This window comes from Eubalaena glacialis, chromosome 9 (genome assembly GCF_028564815.1).
Source record: "Eubalaena glacialis isolate mEubGla1 chromosome 9, mEubGla1.1.hap2.+ XY, whole genome shotgun sequence".
Taxonomy (NCBI): domain Eukaryota; kingdom Metazoa; phylum Chordata; class Mammalia; order Artiodactyla; family Balaenidae; genus Eubalaena; species Eubalaena glacialis.
The window spans coordinates 120,184,398-120,208,625 of NC_083724.1; the positions used below are offsets into that span (position 1 = coordinate 120,184,398).

The 24,228-nt window shown below is 41.1% G+C and overlaps 1 protein-coding gene across 1 annotated transcript in view; it reads right to left on the reverse strand.

Annotated features, from left to right (window-relative positions):
- The window catches only part of GALNTL6 (polypeptide N-acetylgalactosaminyltransferase like 6), a 1,192,984-nt gene that overhangs the window by 765,110 nt on the left and 403,646 nt on the right, over nt 1–24,228 (reverse strand). Inside the window, exon 2 of the mRNA XM_061199500.1 lies at nt 15,187–15,295. Within this exon, the coding sequence (XP_061055483.1) occupies nt 15,187–15,295 (109 nt within the window). The remainder of the gene's footprint in view (nt 1–15,186; nt 15,296–24,228) is intronic.

Genomic DNA, 24,228 nt, shown 5'->3' on the forward strand with positions numbered 1-24,228 from the left:
TTCACTTAGTATGATAATCTCTAGGTCCATCCATGTTGCTGCAAATGGCATTACTTCATTCTTTTCTATGGCTGGGTAATATAGAAAACCAACTTATGGTTACCAAAGGGGAAAGGGGGGGATAAATTAGGAGTTTGGGATTAACATATACACACTACTATATATAAAATAGATAACCAACAAGGACCTTGTATAGCACAGGGAACTATACTCAATATTTTGTAATAACCTATAAGAGAAAAGAATCTGAATAATTATATATATATACAAATATATATATAAAATTGCTGTACACCTGATACTAACACAACACTGTAAACTATACTTCAATTAAACACAATTAAACAATGCTAGACGTGAGCTTCTAGTATTCCTGAGGACCACTTACGCCATGTTTCTGTGACTAAGAAGTATCATAAGGCACAGCTGCTTTCATCTGGAACGAAGGCTGCTCAAAAACCACTACTACTCACTCAAAAAGCATCAAGTCAAACTGGGGTTCGTGGTTCTGAACCAGTGTCTGGTAAGTCCTGCATTGGTCTCCCCAGCTGGCATTTGCCTTCCCCAGTGGGTGAGCACATGCATTTCCCCTAGAGCCATGGTGGCCCAGAACTCATTACTAATAAATTTATGCCAGGTTCTGGATATGAAGTTTGGAGGATGTTCAAATAACCACTTAAATCTCTATGCCTTATGCCTGAAATACACCTTAACGACCACTTGAGATCAAACAAATTAGTGATTTCCCTCAAATCATGGGAAACTCTCAGTTATCACAGCATTAGCATGTTGCAAAATCTCAACTAATGTCATAATGGTGACAGAGTCCTAGGTCATCAAAAATTTATTCTCTACTTTTAGTTCTTGTACTCTTCTTCCTAAAATATATATGCTACATAAGTACATAAACTGTACAACACTAAATGTAAGGATTGCTTTGACTCCTACTAAAAAGTAAAGCAACAGCAAAAGTAGCGAATCTAACTTCTTGGAGTTTCCAGATTAGAGCCACTATTAGCAGAACTATTACCAATGGCGTTGAAGTGTAAATATTAGGTACAGTGGGCATGAGAGTTTTCTAGTGCAAGCTGCTAGGAATACAGATTTACAACTTCACACTTACTTCAGAGCTGTACAGGAAAAGGTTAAAACTGGCAAGACTAAAATTGGGTACAAGACTTCAGAAATGTAAATGGCAGGTAAAAAAATCAATTTAACCTTAGTCTACTTGATCCATTTAGATTCAAATCCTTTACTTCACTACGTGTTCCTCATCTTTTCCTTACTAGCTCTTATCAAACACCATCTTGGTTCAGCAAAACATTTTCCTACCTTTTCATCATCAGGAGTCATTACCTACTCATATGACTCCTTCCAAATATGGGGCGTTTAAAGGCAGAAAAAATTTGAAAATAACCACAGCTACCACCATAGGAAAGATGTTTTTGACAAGGGATAAAAACAATACTGATAGGCAAACAGGTTTGGGGAAGATGCTCACAAAATGTCTGTAATAAGAAATCCTAAAGATAGTGTTACTTGAAGTATAAATAAATATGGACACCCCAGGGAAGTTTTTGGTGAGACTTTGTGTCAACTGATGAGATTTGAAGGCATGAGAAAAACTATGACTAGGTGATTCAATCTATATCACATAGTCATAGGAATCAAGGTTATGTGAACACAGGCAAACCTCAGAGATACTGTGGGTTTGGTTCCAGACAACCAAAATAAAGTGACTATCACAGTAAAGCAAATCACACAAAATATTTGGTTTCCCAGTGCATTTAAAAGTTAGGTTTACACTGTACTGTAATCTATTAAGTGTATAATAGCATTATGTCTGAAAAAAACAAAGAACAAACTTTAAAACTACTTTATTGCTAAAGAATGCTAACCATCATCTGAGCCTTCAGCGAGTCAAAATCTTTTTGCTGGTGGAGGGTCTTGCCTTGATGTTGGATGTTGATGGCTGCTGACTGGTCAGGGCAGCGGGTGCTGAAGGCTGGGGCAGTTGTGACAGCTTCTTAAACAACAATGGAGTCTGCCACATCCATTGACTCTTCCTTTCATGAACAATTTCTCTGCAGCATGACATGCTGTTGGATAGCATTTTACCCACAGCAGAACTTCAAAACTGAAGTCAGTCCTCTCAAACCCTGCTGGCTGCTTTATCCACTAAGTTTATGGCAGAGCCTAAATCCTTTGTTGTCATTTCAACAATTTTCACAGCATCCTCACCAGGAGTAGACTCCATCTTGAGAAACCACTTTCATTGCTCATGTACAAGAAGCAAACCCTCATTCATTAGTTTCGTCATGAGATAGCAGCCACACAGCCACATCTTCAGGCTCCTCTTCTAATTCTAGTTCACTTGCTCTTTCTACCACATCTGCTGATATTTCCTCCACTGAAGTCTTGAACCCCTCAAAGTAATCTTCCACATTCCTGTTAATGTTGATATTTTGACCTCTTCCTATGAACCTCAAATGTTCTTAACGTCATCTAGAATGATGAATCCTTTTCAGAAGGTTTTCAATTGACTTTGCTAAGATCCATCAGAAGAATCATTATCTATGGCATCAATAGCCTTACAAAATGTATTTCTTAAATAATAAGGCTTGAAAGTCAAAATTACTCCTTGATCCATGGGCTGCAGAGTAGATGTCGTGCTAGCATGAAAATAAAATTGTCCATCTCCGTCATAGCTCTTGGGTGACCAGATGCCTACTCAAAGCACAGTAATATTTGAATCTATTTTTTTCTGAGCAGTACGTCTCAACAGTAGGCTTAAAATATTCAGTAAACTATGTTGTAAACAGAAGTGCTGTCATCCAGGCTTTGTCTTTCCACTTATAGAGTGCAGACAGAGTAGATTTAGCATAATTCTTAAGGGCCCAAGAGTTTTGGATTCATAAATGAGCATTGGGTTCAACTTACATCACCTGGTGCATCACCTCCTAATGAGACCGTCAGCCTGTCCTCTGAAGCTCTGAAGCCAGACGTTGACTTCTCCTCCCTTGCTGTGAAAGTCCTAGATGGCATCTTCTTCCAACAGAAGGCTATCTCATCTACATTGAACGTCTGTTGTCTCATTCTTTATCTTAGCTGGATCTCCTGGATAACTTGCTGCAGGTTCTCCAACAGCACTTGCTGCTTTACCTTGAACTTTTATGTCATGGAGATGGCTTCTGCCCTTCAACCTATGAACCAACCATTATTGCTTCAAACTTCTCTTCTGCAGCTTCCTCACCTCTCTCAGCCTTCACAGATTTGACGAGAGTTAGGGCTTTGCTCTCGATTAGGCTTTGACTCAAGGGAATGTTGGGGCTGGTTTGATCATCTACCTAGACCATTAAGACTTTCTCCATACGAGCAGTATGGCTGTTTCGCTTTCTTATCATTCATGTGTTCACTGGAGCAGCGCTTTTCATTTCCATCAGGAACTTCTCCTTTGCATTCACAGCTTGGCTGACTGTTTGGCACAGAGGCTTAGCTTTCAGCCTGTCTTGGATTTTGACATGCCTTCCTCACTAAGCTTCATCATTTCTAGCTTTTGACTTAAAGCAAGAGACGTGGGACTCTTCCTTTCACTGAAACACTTAGAGGCCATTGTGGGGTTACTAACTGTCCTAATTTCAATACTGTTGTGTCTCAGGGAATAGGGAGGCCCGAGGGAGGGAGAAAGATGGGAATGGGTGGCCATGGAGCAGTGAGAACACACAACATTTACCGATGCAGTTCCCTATCTTGTATGGGTGCAGTGGTCCATGGTGCCCCACAAACAATTATAACAGGAACATCAGAGATCACTGATCATAGATCACCATAACAAACACAAGAATAATAAAAATGTTTAAAATATTGTGGAATTACCAAATGTGACACAGGGACAGGAAATGAGCAAACGTGTTGGAAAAATGGTGCCAACAGACTTGCTCAAAAGCAGGGTTGCCACAAATGTTCAGTTTCCAAAAAGCATAATATCTGCCAAGTACAATAAAACAAGGTCCACATGCCTACAGATATCCATATATTGAGTATATACTACAGCCCAGACAGTTTACTTAAATAACTTAATTAACACTTAAAATAACTCTGTAATAAGCATTATCATCAAACCACATTTTACTAATGAGGAAAAAAAGGCTAATTAATCCCATGCACACTTGCCCATGGGAAGTTGATATTTCAACTTCTGCAACATATGGTTAGATTGAATTATTTTTTAAAGTTAATTTTGTCTTTTTTTAACACAAACTGAGTGCAGTTTGACAACTCTCCTGAGATATTTCTACACTGCTATTTTCATCTTGTGATATTGAAGGTATTTTTCCCTAGGTAATTGTCACTCACTTCAGTTTCAGCTAAATTTTGTTCTGTTATTAGCCAGGTAAATGATATATCTCAACAGAATGCTCACCATCTTTTCAGTTTCAGTTTACATTTTCATTACTATACAATGAGTGTCAAAGGAAATATTTCATTAAAAGTTCATTTGAATCTAATGAATAATAATGAATGTTATTTTGGCAATATTCCCAAAGTTGACCACCTTCCAACAAATCTCATTATGAAATTTACTGATAACACATCATAGACGTACCAATTATACTAAATTATTAACAATAAACAATGTTCATTGTTTGTAGTGACAAAAAAGATGCCAGATACTATTTTTAAGAGACATGAATGATATCGCTTATATGTGGAATCTAAAAAAATGGTACAAATGAACTTATTTACAAAACAGAAACAGAGTCAAAGATGTAGAAAACAAACTTATGGTTACCAAAGGGGAAAGGGTGGGGGAGGGATACATTGGGAGATTGGCATTGACATATACACACTACTATATATAAAATAGATAACTACTAAGGACCTACTATATAGCACAGGGCAAAAAAAAGAAAGACATGAGGCATCAATAAAAGATGACCAGGAGCCGCGGTAGTTAGAGCAAAACTACCATTTTGTACTTTCTGAAAGCAAAGTAGTTACAGGCTCTCCCAGAAGGAGCACATTTCGTTTCCCATTCTGTTTGGTTGGCAATCTTGTTCAATTATGTAGAATAAAGACATTTAAGAGCAAAATGGGTCCCTGATCAGCGCTAAAGGGAGCTCTGTTTAAAGGAACTGAGGAAAGCCTAATGTGAATCATTCTAAAGCATGGTACTTTCTTATCTCTCAAATAGCGTTTTAATTCAGACCTTTCAGATGTTTTGTGATGGACATTCAGACTGATTAGTATGACCCCTTAGTAACTCAGATTTTGAGGTTTAAGGGGGCCTGGGATGCAATCTCAAGAAGAGAAAAATAGCAGCCATGCTCACAGTACTTTCCAAATACCGGAGTGTCATTATTTAAAAAGCCCAATTCAAATGATTCAAGCTAATGTGACTTAGAGCCCTTGGGTAAGTGATTCTAATTCAGGGAATATCAAATTTTTAACTCATTAAATAATGCAGATGTGTACAAATATAGATAGAAGGATAATTGCTATAAAAATTAGGTAGGGCCAAGTGATGGAGAGAGAATGAAAAGGACTCTTTCGCTCTATGATTATATGGTGATTGGCAGTCATATCAAAGCAGGTGATATATTGTCTCATGACCTTAAGGAAGGGGAGGGTGGGCTGTGAAGATACAGACCACAAGTGTTTGGTCCAGGCAGCAGGAACAGCAAGTGAAAAGTCCTGGAACGTGTTTATCATCCTTGAGGGAAAACAAAGAGGACAACACGGCCAGTGGAGAGACTGCACATCGACCAGCAGGAGAGAAGGACAGAGCCCTGGGTCAGGGGTGGATCACGCTGTATCTCATACTTATGGAAGGGACTTGGAGTACCTTTTGGATATGATGACTGGGCTTTGTATGCTTTGGAGCAGAGGAGTGAAATGATCTGATATATATTTTTAGAAGATTGCTCTGGCTGTAATTTGAAGAGCTGACAGTGGGGCAGGGAGATCAGTGAAGAGGCTACTGAAATAGTTTAGGCAAGAGAGATTAACGTTCAGGATTCAAATAGCCATGGTGTCAATAACCAGGTCATGTCATGGCACTGTGACAACCATGGTGTCATGGTTGGAGTGAAAGCTCCTGCAACTATGCTCTCACTATACAACAGCCATTGGAATTCATTTTTGTCCATCTTTTTCTTCCAGACATTGAAGTAGTATTTGAAATATAGTGACATTTATAAGTATTTGTCAAATAAGTGAATGAACAAATTATTAAAATGACAAGATAGTAAAAGCCTTGACGAGTCAAACCTGTAAGTACAACTAAGCAAATGGAAACAGTGAGAAGTTAAATATAATTTCACAGGATTCCTGAGGCATATAGTGGGATGCAGGAATTGATTGTGATTATATGAGGATTTAACCTATTTCAAAGAAAGAGAGAGAATACAAAGGTTGAAAACAGCTTTTTTCACGTTGAGTTCACACATACTGAAATCCAAAAAAACAGTGATAAACACAGTGAAACTCTGAGTTAGAATAAAAAGAAGACTGGACAAGAAAAATCTTAAAATTTCAAAACTAAAAATAGGTGCTCTCTACAAATACAGATCAGGGGTCTTACTAACAATTTCATAAATCACATGTGCAAGTGTGCCCATGCACACACACCCCTGCATCACTCTGGATGGATGACTTCAAAAATATGTTATGAGAATTCAGGAACATCACATATTAATTAAGAAACAGCTACCTATACTAATTACATTTTCTTGTCAACATCCAGTAGAAGTTATTAGGTTCACAGTTCAGGGAAATGCCATAGGCAGTTCTTTCCATTCAACTTTTATAAATAATTTGAATGATGGTTCAACAAGCATGCTTATCAATTTTGTGATACAATAAAACTCAAAAGGAGAGCTAAACCGTTAAGAGATAAAATCTAATGTCAATAAGTTCTCAAATGATGTGAAATAACTAAATGAAATATAATGGGATCATATATAAGATATATGATTAGAAAAATGCCTAAAATATGACTGGGTTCATAGGAAATAATGAGAAAGAGCATTCAGAAAATTACTTGGATTAAAGCACAAATGTATCTAGTATCAGGATATGACTTTATCTTGAAAACTTGGTTTACCTCTTCTGGGAAGCCTTCCTGAACCTGAAATGGTATGTTGGATATTATTCATCTATTGGTAAATTGGTTTGGTTAATGCTACTCCGCAAACAAAGATTATGAAATAATAGAAACTCTGCTTTTTTAAAAACATTAGTTAGAATTCCTGTAACAAATTTTTTAAAATCCTTATAATTTACTATAACTCTAAGGGCACAGAGGTACCAGAAAAGAACTCTAAGTTACACCTGAGGTCTGGGAATCTATCCTTCAATTGCTCCTTTTATATATTTTTTTTCATGCAAGAACTCTCCATTTTCTCAACCTAAAGCAATCTACAGGTTCAATGCAATCCCTGTCAAATTACCAAGGGCATTTTTCACAGAATTAGAACAAAAAATTGTACACTTTGTATGGAAACACAGAAGACCCCGAATAGAGAAAGCAATCTTGAGAAAGAAGAACAGAGCTGGAGGAATCAGGCTCCCTGACTTCAGACTATACCACAAAGCTACAGTAATCAAGACAGTATGGTACTGGCACAAAAACAGAAATATAGATCAATGGAACAGGATAGAAAGCCCAGAGATAAATCCACGCACCTATGGCCACCTAATCTATGACAAAGGAGCCGAGAATATACAGTGGAGAAAAGACAGCCTCTTCAATAAGTGGTGCTGGGAAAACCGGACAGCTACATGTTAAAGAATGAAATTAGAACACTCCTTAACACCATACACAAAAATAAACTCAAAATGGATTAAAGACCTAAATATAAGGCTGGATACTATAAAACTCTCTGAGGAAAATACAGGCAGAAAACTCTTTGCCATAAATCACAGCAAAATCTTCTTGACCCACCACCTAGAATAATGAAAATAAAAACAAAAATAAACAAATGGGACCTAATGAAACTTAAAAGCTTTTGCACAGCAAAGGAAACCATAAACAAAACAAAAGACAACCCTCAGAATAGGAGGAAACATTTGCAAATGAAGCAAATGACAAGGGATTAATCTCCAAAATATACAAACAGCTCATGCAGCTCAATATCAAAAAAACCAAACCACCTAATCAAAAAATGGGCAGAAGACCTAAATAGACATTTCTCCAAAAAGACATTTCTCCAAAAAGACATACAGGTGGCCAACAAATACATGAAAAGATGCTCAACATCACTAATTATTAGAGAAATGCACATCAAAAGTACAATGAGCTATCACCTCACACCTGTGAGAACAGCCATCATCAAAATATTTTCAAACAATAAATGCTGAAGAGGATGTGGAGAAAAGGGAATGTAAATTCCTTTTCCACTGTTGGTGGGAATGTAAATTGGTACAACCACTATGCAGAACAGTATGGAGGTTCCTTAAAAAACTAAAAATAGAACTACCATACGACCCAGCAATCCCACTCCTAGACATATACCCTGAGAAAACCATAATTCAAAAGGATGCATGCACCCCAATGTTCATTGCAGCACTATTTACAATAGCCAGGACATGGAAGCAACCTAAATGTCCATCAACAGAGGAATGGATAAAGAAGATGTGGTATATATATACAATGGAATATTAGCCATAAAAAGGAACAAAATAGTGCCATTTGCAGAGATGTGGATGGACCCAGAGATTGTCATACAGAGTGAGGTAAGTCAGAAAGAGAAAAACAAATATCGTATAATATCACTTATACGTGGAATCTAGAAAAATGGTACAGGTGAACTTATTTGCAAAGTTCAAATAAGATGAATTTACTTTCAAAGCAGAAATAAAGTCACAGATGTAGAGAACAAACTTACAGTTACCAAGGGGGAAGGGGAGTGGATGAATTGGGAGATTGGGACTGACATATATACACTACTATGTATAAAATAGGTAACTAATAAGAACCTACTGTGTAGCACAGGGAACTCTACTCAATGTTCTGTGGTGACCTAAATGGGAAGGAAATCTAAAAAAGAGGGGATATATGTATATGTATGACAGATTCACTTTGCTGTAAAGCAAGAAACTAACCCAACATTGTAAAGCAACTAAACTCCAATAAAAATTAATTAAAAAAAGAAAACAAGAACTCTCCATTTTTCTCAAAGGTGGAAGCATTTTCACCATTTCCTCATAACTCAACTACCTCCTTTCCCCCTATATTCCACCTGCTTATATGAAAACAATTACTTAAAATACCTGATATTTCAAAAATTATCAAATATGCCACAAAGATGTAATTGTCAAAACAAAACATAAACTAACAACATCAATAAAAACACTAACAAAGACATTTGATAAAATGCATCTGGTATATTATGCTAATACACTTCTATAAAGATTATTGAGATCTCACCAGGAAGTATTTTCTGGATTTTCATATTTTTAAGATATTTTCAGTGTTTATTAAGTAGGACAGACATTTGAAAACATAACTAAAACAATATAATTAAAACATAACAAACAAATATAAAACATCAAACCACAGACCAGTGTGATTTACTTAAAGCAGTGCTTGGAAAGAAATTTAGAGTCCTAGATGCTTATTCTACAATAGAAGAAGGCTGAAATTAAGGAGGTATGAATCTAATTCTTTAATACAGAAAAATATAGTAAAAGTCAAAGAAAAGAAGTAATAAGTATGACTGTAAATCAATGAGAAAAACACAATAGATAAGATGAACTATGTCGAAAATTGGTTTTTGACATAATTAATAAAATTGACAATTTCCTAGTGTAATAAGTTAAGGAAAAATGACAAAAAAACAAATAAATGACATTTGAAAGGAAAAGCAACATTAATTTAAGCATGACAGACATTATAAAATCTTTAAGAGGATGTTATGAATAAATGTGTTAACAAATATGAACATTTTAACCCAGGAGCGAAAAATCTTTGCTCTAAGAAAAGCCCAGTCCAGATAATCTTCACCCACAAGATGATCGTTAACTATTAGTAAATAAATAATTCTAATATACCACAAGCAATTACAAAGTGTAGAAAGATGAGAGGTATTAGTCAAGTCATTTCATGAAGCCATCATTACATTGTTACCAAAACTTGACAGGGATTCTATGAGAAGGAAAAATTCATGGCCAATATTCACTCATGAGTAAAGATGTGATATTGCTAAAATAGTAGCAAACTAAGTCCAGTAATAAATAAAAAGTCACATTTGGTCCGCAATTTCAAAGTTTGATTTCTATTAGAAATCAATAGGTACAACATACTCAAAAACATAAAGGAGAAAATGTATCTTATTTCAATACATGCAAACAAAAAAAAATTTTGATTAAAATCAACATTCATTTAGGTGTAAAAAAAGTAAAACTCTCAGAAAGTCATATCCAGAAGGCCTAGTAAACAGTGTACATTTTCATTAAGTAGATTAAATGCTAACACAAGTATCTAATTTGCTATTGTCAGAACCATAACAAATCAAAAGCAGCCACCAATACCCACTGGACAACATGATACTCGAGTTCCTAGCAAGTGCAGAAACAGAGTAAAAATAACTAAAATTATAAGGTCTAGGATGGAAAAAATTTTAAACACTGTCACTACTTATAGATATTATGAGTATCTGTACTAACAATCCAAAATAACTTATGGGTAAATGATTATAATTCATAAAAGAGTTTAGAATGTTTTCTAAATTTGGGTCTATATTTAAAAATTATTAACCTTTCTCTATACCAGCTACAAATAGTTCAGAACTTCAATAAGATCAACAACATGCTCAATACCCATATAATGTTAGTTTTCTAGGAATAACACTGAAAATGTCTGAGAATCAAATTACAGACACACCCTTAAAGATAACAAATAAGCACCAAAAAATATAATGATATACTATAGAATGAATAATTTAATACTGAAAAAAATGTAAATTATTCCCTAATTTATCAATAGACTTAATACAATTCTAAAATTCCAATATTCTGTGTGTATCTGCATATTGTGCATAAAGTCGGACAAGTTGAATCTAAAAGTTTAAAGAAAATCCTAATGTTAAGAATGGCAAAACATTCCCAAGAAGAAAAGCAAAGAAAGCAGAATGAACTTTACCAGATATCAACAATTGTTATAAAGATATAGTACATAAGATATTATTTCATTAGCTCAAAGTTTTTCACTCATGGAACAGAACTGAGAAACCAGAATGAGAACACACAAATATGGAAACTTTTTATAATAGAGTCAACACTGCTGATCGATGTGGGAAAAGATACATTTTCTAATAAATGGTGCTGTTGATTGGATATCTAACTAGGTAAAACCTAAACAAATATTGGGCCCCTACCTCACATGATATAAAAATGAAGATGAGCTGCATTTAAGACCTAAGTGTAAAAGGTAAAATTCTCAAGCTTAAAAAGACAATGTAGAACAGCAATTAAGCCTATCCTTTAAAAATTATTTGTAAATTTGACTAAAACAAAATTAAGAATTTCTACTCATTAGGCAATATATAGAGTTTTTTAAAAAAATATACAAAATGTGGGATAAGATATTTTCACCATGTACAACTGCTGAAGGATATTATTCAGAAAAATTAAGGGCACTCTGTGGATAAGAAAAATAAAGAAATCAAAAAACTGGAAATAGAAATCAATAGGACTTTTACCTAAGAGAAGGCACAAATGGCCCATAAGCATAAATAAGAGAGCAACTACATTAAAATTAGTAACATGCAAATTTATGTGACAATGAGTGATTATTTCATACCACAAAATTGAGAAAAATGAAAAGTCAGACAGTAATATTAAGTGTTGACAGGATGCAGAGCGATGGGAATTCCATCCATTACTGATTGGAGTGAAATCAGCATATCAACTTGGAAAAACAGTTTGTCATGTACTACATAATGTAACTGAAACGTGCATTCCTCGGACATGCAAATTCTACTATTAAATATGTACCCTAAGAAAATATTGTCTTTATCCCAGAACCATGCACAAGAATACTTAGAGCAGCATCATACATAACCCAAACCCGGGAACTCTCAGAATGTTTACAAAGTGGAAACCGTTGTGGAAAATTAAACAACAGGGCATATACCCAGAGAAAACCATAATTCAAAAAGACACATGCACCCCAATGTTCATTGCAGCACTATTTACAATAGCCAGGTCACGGAAGCAACCTAAATGCCCATCGACAGACGAATGGATAAAGAAGATGTGGTACATATATACAATGGAATATTATTCAGCCATAAAAAGCAACGAAATTGGGTTATCTGTAGAGACGTTCATGGACCTAGTGACTGTCATACAGAGTGAAGTAAGTCAGAAAGAGAAAAACAAATATCGTATGTTAACGCATATTATGTGGAATCTAGAAAAATGGTACAGATGAACTGGTTTGCAGGGCAGAAAGAGAGACAGATGTAGAGAACAAATGTATGGATACCAGGGGGGAAAGCGGGGGTGGGGGGAGGATGGGGGTGGGGAAAAAAATAATCTTTTGAAGTCTTATAATTTCCATTTTGGAGTTCACCCATTTCATTAAAAGTTATCTGCTTTACTGCTAAAAATGATTTTATATTTAGTTCGGGTGAAGGGAGAGGACAGAATGGTACAATGAGACCATTGTCATAATACATGTTTAAAAAAACCTAGGAGTTCAAAGATTTGAAAAGTTTATATAAAAAAAAAGAACATTAAACAACAGTTACAACGAATCAACTATAAGTGCACACACTCACAAGAATGGATCTCAAAAATAATTTTGAATGAAAGAAGAAAGCCATACTATATGATTCAATGTTTAGATAAAGTCCAAACACAGGCAAAATGCAACAATATTTGTTTAGACATGAGAAATTACAGAGAAAAGTAAGAGTGAATACAAATTCCAAGACTTGGAGGAGACAGAATAGTACCAATGACCCTTTTTCTTGGCCTGCTTATTGGGAACAGAGATGTTTATCTTATTTTGACTTTATAACTGCATGTGTGTTTGTGTGTGCATATTTTATTTAGGTTATATTCTACGGTATTTCTAAAAAATGATAAATTATAGTCTATTGCACTTTTCATGTATCTTCCAGTGAATCATATACATACTAGCATTTAAAAGAATTTTAATTGCACACAAAATTTGCACTTTAGGAAACTTGTTTTATCACCAGTTTTCTTTGTAGGTCAATTTCCCTTGCCCTGAGCTCTGATGAGAAAATTAAAGGTACATTTTTCCAGGAGGCAGAAAGGGTAGTACGTAGCAGAAATAAATGTGAAGTATTGGATTTTGTGTCCAAAACTCATTGGCACAAGCAAAGGATAGGCACACCAAATCAAGTGAAAGTAACTTAGATGGAAAAATAATTACAATTATCATTGGTGGAGTTTATAATATGTGCAAATAATTGGCCAATTACTTTAGATATAGTATCTTTAATCCTTATAGCAATTCTGCGAAGTAGAACATCAGACAGACAAACTGACTTGCCACTTACACAGAAAAGCTAGGATATGAACTCAGGTGTGTCTCTCTCCCGTATGTTCTCTTGCCATTACTTCATTTTGCCCAGATATTATCATTCGATGTCTGATGGTGGGGTGTAACGGAGCATAAGACGACCTGACTTTTAATCTCTCTCTACAAATTACTGGCTGTTTGACCTTGGATAATATTTCATGAATTCTTAAGAACTCATTTCTTTTTCTTTCCTTTTTTCTTTTTACAAATTGGGGATTATAATACCTATCAAAGTCATTGTGAAATTTAAATAAAATACATATGCGAAGCCCCTAGTACAAAACATCTATTCATTTATTATTATTTTTATTATTATTACTAACTTGTGGTTAAATTATGAGAACATCTCCCCAAACTTTCAGCATCTTGTGGTTAAAAAAAGAAACAGATGGTTGGATGAATACAGGGCTGATCAAGCAAATAGAGGAAAAAGATCAGAGGATTGGAAAAGTACGGATTCTGGTAAGGAGCTTGCCTTTGTCACTGTTCACGGAGTCACGCCAAGGTTGGAGGGATGATGTCATATGGAAGAGGCTGATGCTCTGAGGGACAGGGAACATTCTTATGACAAGCAGGGGGGTAGGGGACAGTCTTATTTGGAGGAAAGGAATGAAAGAAGAAAATGGAAGACTCTAATTAAGTCAAGCACACCTGATCCAGAGCTGAGAACATCCAAAGCCCTGAACACTGTCATAACTATCTGAATATCTCACTCCTGTCTTCCTGGGGGGAGAAGTCAGGAGGAAGGCTGGCCAGGAGAACCTCAGCCTGTGGCTACTCGTGATCCTGCTGCTGATTTGACCTGGGATGCACCATTTCCGTGTTGCTAAGATGTCTTTACCAAACCATAGCTTCTCAATTTCTGTGATATCCTCACCATGACAAAAAAAACCAAAATCCAAAACAAAACCAAAAACAAACGAACAAAAAACCCAACAGAGCTCCTTTGGTTGAATAATAGAAAATGGACTTCCTATCATCAGTGAAGGTTATTACCTTCACTCGGTTATTACGTCTATACCCTTCTGAATCCCTGTTTCCAACAACCTAAGTCCTTCTAGAAGGACAAAATTTTTCCTGTTACTTTTCCAAGAAGTAAAATGTTTCCTCTATCCCTAGCCTAAGACTAGAATCTGCTCTGCATAGACAGACCTACTGGATCCCACTGAACTGCCTGTTAGTTTGCCCAGGTATGGCCAACTTCAGGTCCCCAGCTCTTCTGAACCACCTGCCAGTGTCTAGAACTGCGGTCCTCCTTCCATCCTTGGCCCAGCCAGTTATAGATACACCACAGCCCTAATGAGTGAATCTAGCTCAAGATACATGTGTTCCAAGTCAAGTCTCATGAATAAATCCAAGACACCCCCAGAAATGATTGAAAGACACTCTGGAAGTATAAAGCACGGCAGATTTCTAAAACTCGAATGACCTCTTTGTTCAGCTCATACTGTAAAGGCTATTCATTATTTTTTTTCTCTCTCTGAAATTTGAAATTGTTTTGGTTCTGCCCAGCGTTGACCTCCAATGTCCCCATGAAACCTACCTTACTGGGTGCAGAAGAAACGCTAATGAGAGATCCTGTAAGTGACAAAGCAAAGTAGCACTTCGGGGTACACTGAACTCCGTACCTGAGCGCACAGCCTCTCTCTGAATGCTCCCATAGTCATGCCAGTCCTTTCTTCTTACACCATCTGTCCATGCATAGAACTGCCCATCTCCCAGGCCCAGTGGAAATGTCTGTGGAAAAGGAAAGTATTCAGAGCATAAAAAGGAGGTATTTCCTTTCGCATGGCAGGTAAACACAGCCAGGCACATCACAGGCAATCAAAGAATACTCGAATAAGTCATCCTCCTCAGTCTACTGAAAAGGAAGCTGTTGCTAGTGACCAGATGAATCCACATTTTAAAACCTTTTTCCATTTTAAAAATAAAAGCATGTGTCGCACACAGCACCTACCATTTCCAATTTTATTTCATCCAGAGACGTGAATAATTTAGTGTACCACCTCGTCTGAGCATAAATGCCTAGCTGTTTTCACTTGCCCCAAGTGCAAATAGCAGTAGTATTGATTTTGTATCATGGAAATACTTTTGTTTGTGATTTGTACAATGTTACTTGTTTTGATCAAGTATATTTGAATGGCCTGGTGACAATATTAGCAAGCATTTACTGAATGCTGTGTACCAGGTACTAAGTTGGATACTCTGTGTATGGAAGATCCTTCGGTCTTTATGATAGTCTTTGGTTGTAAACCTTTATTTTTCTGCTAATTAATCGAAGGCCCAGAGAAGTAAAATAACTTGAATGAAACCACAGGGGCCAAGTCAGGACTTGGACCAGTTCTATTAAGACCAACATTGTGGTCCTAACAACTATTAAATACTGCCTACCACCTAGATTTCTGTCAAATTATGGTGCGTGGTTATGCTTATAGTTGAAATTATCACAAAGTCAACAACTGTAGTCACAACATGCTTTATGCTTTAGTAAAATTCAATATATTCTAATGTCACCTTGAAAATTATTTCTGTGTGCATGGCTGAAACTACTTCTCTCTTTATGGTGTTTATTTTGGTCATAAACAAAAAATGTTTTGAATGAAATTTATTTTCACAATCTTAACAGTCAAGATAATGTAAAATAAATGTTTTCATATTCACATACCATTTCCCTTTTATTTGGTTCATTTTTGGAAATAAATAAAACATCAACAGAATAAAGAGAACACTTTTGAAAGTTTCAATTTAAAACAAAAGATGAATAATTTCAGTGAGGAAATTCTACACTAAGAGCCTTTCCAAGGCAAATAAAAGGTCTTACTTCTTATTTTAAAATAGTACAACTACTGTGCTTATGAAAAAATTATCTACCTTGGGTCCATCTTTATAGCTTATAAAGGATCCACTTGTTTTGAAAGAATAAAAATGGACTTAATATAAAAAAAGGTAGTTAAATCAGAAGAAAGATTTTCCAGATCAGGTGACTATTATCTGTATATTTTTTAAAAAAATTGTTCATAATAGCGGTGAGTTCAGGAAAACAACAGAGGAATAAACAAAGGATGATGGTGAGTTTATATAAAATATTAAGAATAAAAAGAAAAAAATTTAAAAGGAGGATGACAAGAAAGAAAAGACGGAAAAATTAACAGAAAATATAAAAATAGAAGAAAATGGAATAAAACAATTTTGGGGTTATAACAGCAATACTAAAAAAACGGATGCATTTTTTTCTTATCAATATTGCTTTTATAATTAGAAATTTTCCCAAACTCAGCTGTGAATGGGAAGTTTTAAATAACCAAATAACTTTAAAATACAAAACCCATGTTTTGTCTCAGCCATGCATTTCCAATGATGAGTGCTGAGCAATCATAGAAATCTTACAGATTTAGATAATACCAATTTATAATAAACATCACCTTCAGATCAAAATATAATAAATAATTTCAAAACAAACTTTGCCATGAAACCTGGAGATGTTCTTGTGTAAACTCTGAATATGCAAAGCTTTCTCTGATTACCCGTTGGTTCACAAGCCAGCCCCCTACTCCACCCCCAAACATGGAGGGCAAGGAGAGAGGGAGAGAGGCAGACCTTCCAGATGGGCAGGGGGTGGGTTTAATATGCAGGAAACTTACACATGAGGCTTGTCCTGCAAGACAACTTGATCTCTGCACCCATCTGCCTGAATCTTAAACGTTTATAAAGAGGCCTTAACAGGGTCCAGTCACTATTCAGCCCAGATGGTCTCAACATCACTTTACTCTCTCAAGTCTGCATCCTTGAAACTGGTTCCCACCTTGGGAATGGTTGGTGGATGTCCCTTGCAAGGACAGGGGAAGGGTGAGGAGCCTCCCATCACTCAGGTCCAGCTGGCAGGTGGACCAGTTGCCATGACCTCCTGGTGACCTCCTCCAACACCCCACCCCTTGAGACAGGCTCTTACAATCTCACATGACCTGACTTTTGCAGTGTGCCCTGAGCGGGTCTGCAAGGGGTCTTTTGAGCCTGGAGGTGGCTCCAGGCGGCCGTCTGACTGCATTGCAGGCAGAGACCTCTGCAGCAATACAGGTACAGGCAAGAGAGGACACAGATCAAGATGATTCTCAAAACCATAACAATTTGTTTCCACCAAGAGCCCTGTGATTTCGAACCACTGGTTTATGAAGTCCTCTAGGCTGAGGTCTGATCACGCAGGACTTTCACTTGTGTCCTCCTGTGATTGACTGAAGATGACACATCAGCAGACTCATCGGGTGTGAACACACAGCACTGTCTAGATCCTTCCTTGTGAGGCAGGGACAGTGTCCAAGGCCATCCTGTCTGGGAGGACAGCCCTCCTCATTACAGGCACTTCAGCGTTCAGTAAAGACAGCCTCGTCGGCTTCATTCAAGGCTTGCTAGGTGAATGTAGTCAGGGCTTCTGCGTGAGCTATGACGTCTTGCAGGCCGATGGGGGGGACAAAGATGGCAGCCGAAGGGCGGTTCCAGTGGGAAACAGAGCGTGCCCTCTGGCTCTTTAGGAACTTGACCTGGTTGTGCAAACCACACACATTGGCCGGGGAGGAGTACTGTTAGGCGTGAGGCGATAGACTGGGGGCCAGAGATGCCAGACCAGGACCCCAACTTCTCCCCTCACTCAAGGGTGCACCTTCCATCCCAGGTGTGGTGCGTTTCCACTGTCCCAGCTGGCAGCAGGACAATGGGGTCCCAGGGGAGACTGAGTGGTTCCCCCTCACCCAGGGGTGTGAGGTAACCCACCCATCCCTGTGGGATATCCCACCGCAGATCCCAGTAGCTGCACGTGTCCCAGGTGTGATGGGGCTTGGCGTTCGCAGCCCACAGCACGCTGCTCCCCAGTGTTTCCACCATTTCTGTACCTTTACAGTACTGGGTGCTTTGGCAGTGGTCCCCAGTCTGGAATACGGGGCAACAGGCCCCACTGGTTGATTGCTCAAATGTATCAAAGCCAAAGTGGTAACTTAGTCCCCCTGGCTATGCTGTTTTACTTGTTAGTAATTTAATCTGCTGCTTTAATATTCCATTTTTTCCTTTCTACCAATCCTGCCGCTTGTGGGCTATAGGAGAGATGGAACCTCCATCCGATACCATGCTATTTTACCCAGTCTTGCACATCATGACCTTTGAACATGACCCCTGATTGCTATCTGACGATGGCATCCATACGGGGCATTCAGTTTCTCTAATTGCCTAATGGGTGAAAAGAAATTGCCTGGTTTGAGTGGGAAAAGGGAAAGTTTGGGTTAAGCCAGACACAGTGTCCTCACAGGTTGAGGCACGTTTAGAATGCTCACCTGGACGGAGGGGACCGATATGATCAACTTGCCAACCCCTCAACTGTGGGGAACTCCTCCGCTGGATGGCCCCAGACTCCTTCGGCAGTCGCCTTGGGGTTGTTTAGAACACACAGGACATGGTGCTACTGCATGAACCAGTCACTGTATCTCAAGGGCAACCCGGCATCCTTGGGGACTGCCCAGGAAGGGGTGGATGGGGACCAGTATAGGCACTGAGTGGCCCCTTTCTGTGCACCCCATCTGATGCATCTCCTGAAGGATCAGTTTTTAGGGCTCATACTGAGCTGGACCATCGCTTCCTGATGGCCTAGGGGGTCACTACCTCACAGACCAGAATGTGGAAGACAGTGAGGACTGCCTCAGGCTCTTGCTGGTGAACGTAAAAGTCCTTCCGCACATCCTGAGCCCCCAAGGGCTTATTCACGATCATCCACCCCTAGGCTTCCCCTGGTCTACACCATCAGGTCAAGCCCTGTAGAACAGCCCAGCTGTCGGGGCCAAGGGTTAACGGCCAGGGCTCAGGGGTGATGACCAGCTCAGCAGGTCTGAGTCTAGCCCACCGGCTGCTGCAGTCCCTTCCAGTTTCCACCTAGATGGTGTCAGCGTTGGGCCGAAGAGCAACTGACACCCCTGTGGCTGGGTTGCCCCGACTAGACCCATCTGTATGCCAGGCTTCAGCAGAAATTTCCCCACTTCCTCTCTCCAGGCTGCAGGGACCACCACAAAAATAGGGGAGGGGGCATTGGGAGGATCTACAGGCTCCACGGGGCCTAAGAGCACCCGCATTTCTAGAGACAGTGGACAGGCAGACAGGGGCTTCTCTGCTGCAGACAGGCTGCCACTTCGTCACCCTGGGAGTTTGCGGGGATCCATGCAACGTCTTCTCAACGCACCCCTTGATGGGTAGGAAAGCTACTACAACATGCTGTTTCTTCCTAGGATGCTCTACCTGGAGGAGCGTGAGGTAGACTGCCAGGGTCTTTTGCTCTCTGGAGGGCTACTTGGCTTCCGCCCCCTTCCAGAACTGGGACCAAAATCCTAGGGGAACTCTCTTCTCCTGTTGTTCCTGCCACAGGGTCCTACCCATACTTCCGGGAGTCACAGATCCATCAAACTCAAATGGCAGCCCCGCTTGGGAGATGCCCGCAGCTTTAATCTGCTTCCCTGGTATTTTGGCTTCTCCACGGCCACTTGCTGCCCTGATCCACAGTCCCACACAGGCCTTTTCTTTACCAGGTAGTAAAAGGGATGCATACACTATGCCAGGTGGGGAATAAAAGCCCTCCCCAAGCCCCTACAAAGGCTGGCACCTCTTCCAGGGGTCAGATAGGCTGCACCTTCTCAAACACAGCTGCTGAGACAATGCATGTCTTACCCGAACAAGCAATCCCCAAACCTTCACTGCAGTGCCTTGAATTGTCTGTGGGTTCACTGCCCAGCCCCTCCCTCACAGGTGTTCTGGCAAAGTCTGCAGTGCCCTGAAGCAGAGGCTAGTCTTCACGTGTTAACACTGTATCATCAGTGTGTCGGGCCCATTTTACTGATGTGGGAAGGAAAGAGGGACAGGTCTCGGGCTACCGTCCCATTGTAAGCAGCTCTTTGTCGGAAACCGCCCTCAACAGGAAGTCCCTTTCCTTGTCACTTTAGCAGAGCTGTATTGTGACTAACTTTTCACCAGGCACCCCATGCTCTACTTATCTCCAGCCCAGGCGCACTTTTCAAGTCTTTTGATCACACAATACTTTGATCTACAGAAAGAACGGACAAGTGTAGGCAAAGACGTAGAAATGAAGAATGAGTAATTAACAGGTGACCAGATCTCTTCCCTAGCGTCTCCTCCCATAATGTCGCGAACAAACTGCGTGATCAAGAGAACATCTAGAGGAAGATCACGAGGAGTTCACGAGCCCGCACACAGTGGGGGACGGCGGTGACCCTGACCCCCCCATCTCAGTGATTAACTGAGATTACTCCCCTCCTTCCCTTTAAAATTTCCATGGCGAGCAGAATCTCAGAGGTGGTTTGGGGGGGACACAGAGTTCACCATCTCCCCAGATTGTCGGCACTCTGGTTAAAGACAACTTTCCCTTCTAGGAACATCTGTGAGTTTGATTTTGTAAGCGGAGAGCGGTGGGACCCTATTCAACACCACCATGACCCGCATGGGCTGTGCAGCAGCCTCCGGGAGGCACTGCAAAGTTCCACTGCTGTCCCTCCCACGTGAAGGCAAACTGATCGCTTGACTCCGGCCAGGGGTGGACTGAAGAAAGCATTTGCTAAGTCCAGCTCAGCATGGTGCACTCCTAGGACCATGGCCAAGGCATCTTAGAGGGGGGCAGTGATGCGGACCGACTTGCTCATTTCTCCTAGTGCAGCGTCATCCACCAGGAGCCATCTGGGCTTTTTCGCTGGCCTTACGGGGCTGTGGAAAGCACTACGGGCAGGGAGTATGATACCCACTCTGTGCAGTTCTTAGATGGTTTCTCCTGTTTCCTTAGGCTCCCAGGCAGTTAATCTGGTTCAACAGTGACCACGCTTCAAGGAATGGTAGACTTACTGGTTCCCAGCTGGTGTTCCCCCTCAGCACTGATGTGATTACTGTAACCTGAGGCCAATTTCACCATTAAGGGTTTGCAGAGTTTGACCTCCTAGGAGATCAACACCCAATTTGTTCTTTGGTATCAGAAAGATTAAAACTTTGTAATCTCATGGTGGAGAACGCCCAATTTGCAGTGTCAAAGGGACCGTCCTACCTTCCTGACATAACTGTTTCTTCTCTTTAACCATCAATTGTGCTGTAATAGAGCACATTCAGTTCCAGTAGCAAGCAGAGCCGTCACCTGTTGTTTATTTCTGGGGACCAATGACGAGTGAGCTCAACGTGAGGCCCCTGATCACCCCCCGATGGCCCTCAGCTGGAGGTGATTTTGGCCCTCGTCCTATACCGGGGGTGTGGCAGGCACGGACCCCGAGTAGGGCTGTATCCCTGAGGCCTCTGCTGGAGCAGGTGGGCCGTCAGGGATGAGAAGGGCGGTGGGGCAAGTCTGAACTGCTGCGCAGATTTTAAATGTTTCCACAGGCTGGTCTATCTTGTCAGGTGGGCCCTGGGCAGCACTGAGGTCAAACCACCTTTGCTTCTGGGTTATTTTCACTGTTGGAATAGCCTTGTGGCTTTTCAAGCTCTCTCTGTCTCTCTCGGGTCTTTCCCACAGCCCGTACCCATTCGCAGGATTTGCCCATTTCCCCCAGATTACCAATGGGCAACGGACTATCCAGCATCATAAGTCACTTGTCTCACAGCTGAGCTCAGAGTGGACCTCTCATCCCGTAGCCGGTGCTGGGGCGGGCGGGAGGGTCTCAGCTTTCACTCCTGCAGTAAATGTGGCAGCCTTCAAAGACCAGGGGGGTGGGGGGGGGCTTCCCTGGTGGCACAGTGGTTGAGAATCTGCCTGCCAGTGCAGGGGACACGGGTTCGAGCCCTGGTCTGGGAAGATCCCACGTGCCGCGGAGCAACTAGGCCCGTGAGCCACAACTACTGAGCCTGCGCGACTGGAGCCTGTGCTCCGCAACAAGAGAGGCCGCGATAGTGAGAGGCCCGCGCACCGCGATGAAGAGTGGCCCCCGCTCGCCACAACTAGAGAAAGCCCTCGCACAGAAACGAAGACCCAACACAGCCAAAAATAAATAATTAAAAACCCAAAGTTTAAAAAAAAAAAAAAAGACCGGGGGTAGTTGGCCTGTTTCACGTCCAACTCCCTAAGAATCAGCTGCACCTCCTCTCTAGATTTCCAGGGTCCCAAGCCTCCCAACAGCTAGAATAAACCAACCTATAAGCACCTGGACCCCCCAGCACCATGCAAGTGCTGCTGGAGGGCAGGGGGTGTGGGTGTGTGTCGGGGGGGTAATGCTCATTTCCTCTGCCCCCCCCCATCCCATAGCCGCACTAACCTCTCCTGGATACTTTCTCTGGCTTTTTGCTGGAACTCGGAAGCTGCATCAATAACCTCGGCGGTGGTATATTCTCCCCTCAGGAACATTTCCTGAACTGGGGGCTGCCCGCTGGCTGGGGCTGCCCTTGATGTGCTTTTGCTGTCCTTTGTATGAGGGGTGGGTGGCGAGGGGCTTTCATCCCTTCGACCGTCAGTCACCACAATGTCCTCGTTTTCATCCTCATCAACTTCCCAGGGGTCCCACCTCTTGGCGTCCCAACCAGGATGTCACAAGCGCAGGATGTTCATCCGCCGGCCTGCAGCCGCGTTCTGCAAACAGCCGACTGGAGCCCCCAGCTCAGCCTCGCTCCCCCTCGCCTGCCGCCAGCATTGCAGGGGGCTCCGCGCCTCCTCCTGGGGCCTCGGCCCTCCTTTCAGCCTCTAGTCGGCATCTGTGGAGCAGAGGTCAGCCCACTGAGGGGACCATTTCTCTCCCGTCTGGGAGGCTGGGCCCTACAGCAGTTCAGACAGCTGCCTTGGACCAGCTGGCGTCTTCAGGGCGTCCAACATTTAGGACACCCCTCCTCCCATAGAGGGCGACGGCCAACTCGGGGTCTTCCCTGTGGCATCTCGTTCTCAAGGCCCGCTTCTTGGAGGGCTCCCCAATTGTTAAGTGCACAAGCCAGCCCCCTACACAGACAGCAAGGAGAGATCCACCGAGAGAGAGGCAGGCCCTCCAGATGGGCGGGGGTGCGTGTAACAAACAGAGAACTTACACAGCAGGCTTATCCCGAGCGGCCCCAAAACAAGCCGCCGTCCGCACTCGCCCGCCGGCTGAGTCTCAGAAGTTTATCTAGAGGCCTTAAGGGGCTTGGTCATTATCCAATCAGGTGGTCCCCACGCCGCTTTGCTCTCTGAAGGCTGCGTTCTTGAAAGAGCTCCTGATGGGGAGAGGAGGCAGGGCCTGCATTCCCCACACGGGAGGGGAGGGGCCTCTGGTCGCCTGGTCCAAGCTTGGGGTTAACCAGAGGTCATGACCTCTCCCCGCCCTCCTCCAACATTACCAGGCACATCCTATTTCCCTTCTTTTGATCTATGTAATGCTGAGAATCCGTAGCAGCTGGTAATACAAGAGCAGATTGACTGCAAGAGTTAATTGACTGCAAGAGTTAATCTTTGCTTTCTCCAGAAACCCCATGAAAATGGCAGTGAAGCACCAGAGGAATCAAGAAAGCAGACAGTGGAACTGACATGATCTTTTTGTAAATGGCTGAGAGTTACTGGGAGGGAAGTGTATTTTGTTCTTTGTTTGTTTTTGTTTTGCCAGTGAACTTCTAAAATATGTGAAATTGGAGGCATCAGGTGTTTCTGAGGGCGAGGTTATAGGTGAAAACAATAAGATCGACGTTGTTGCACAGGG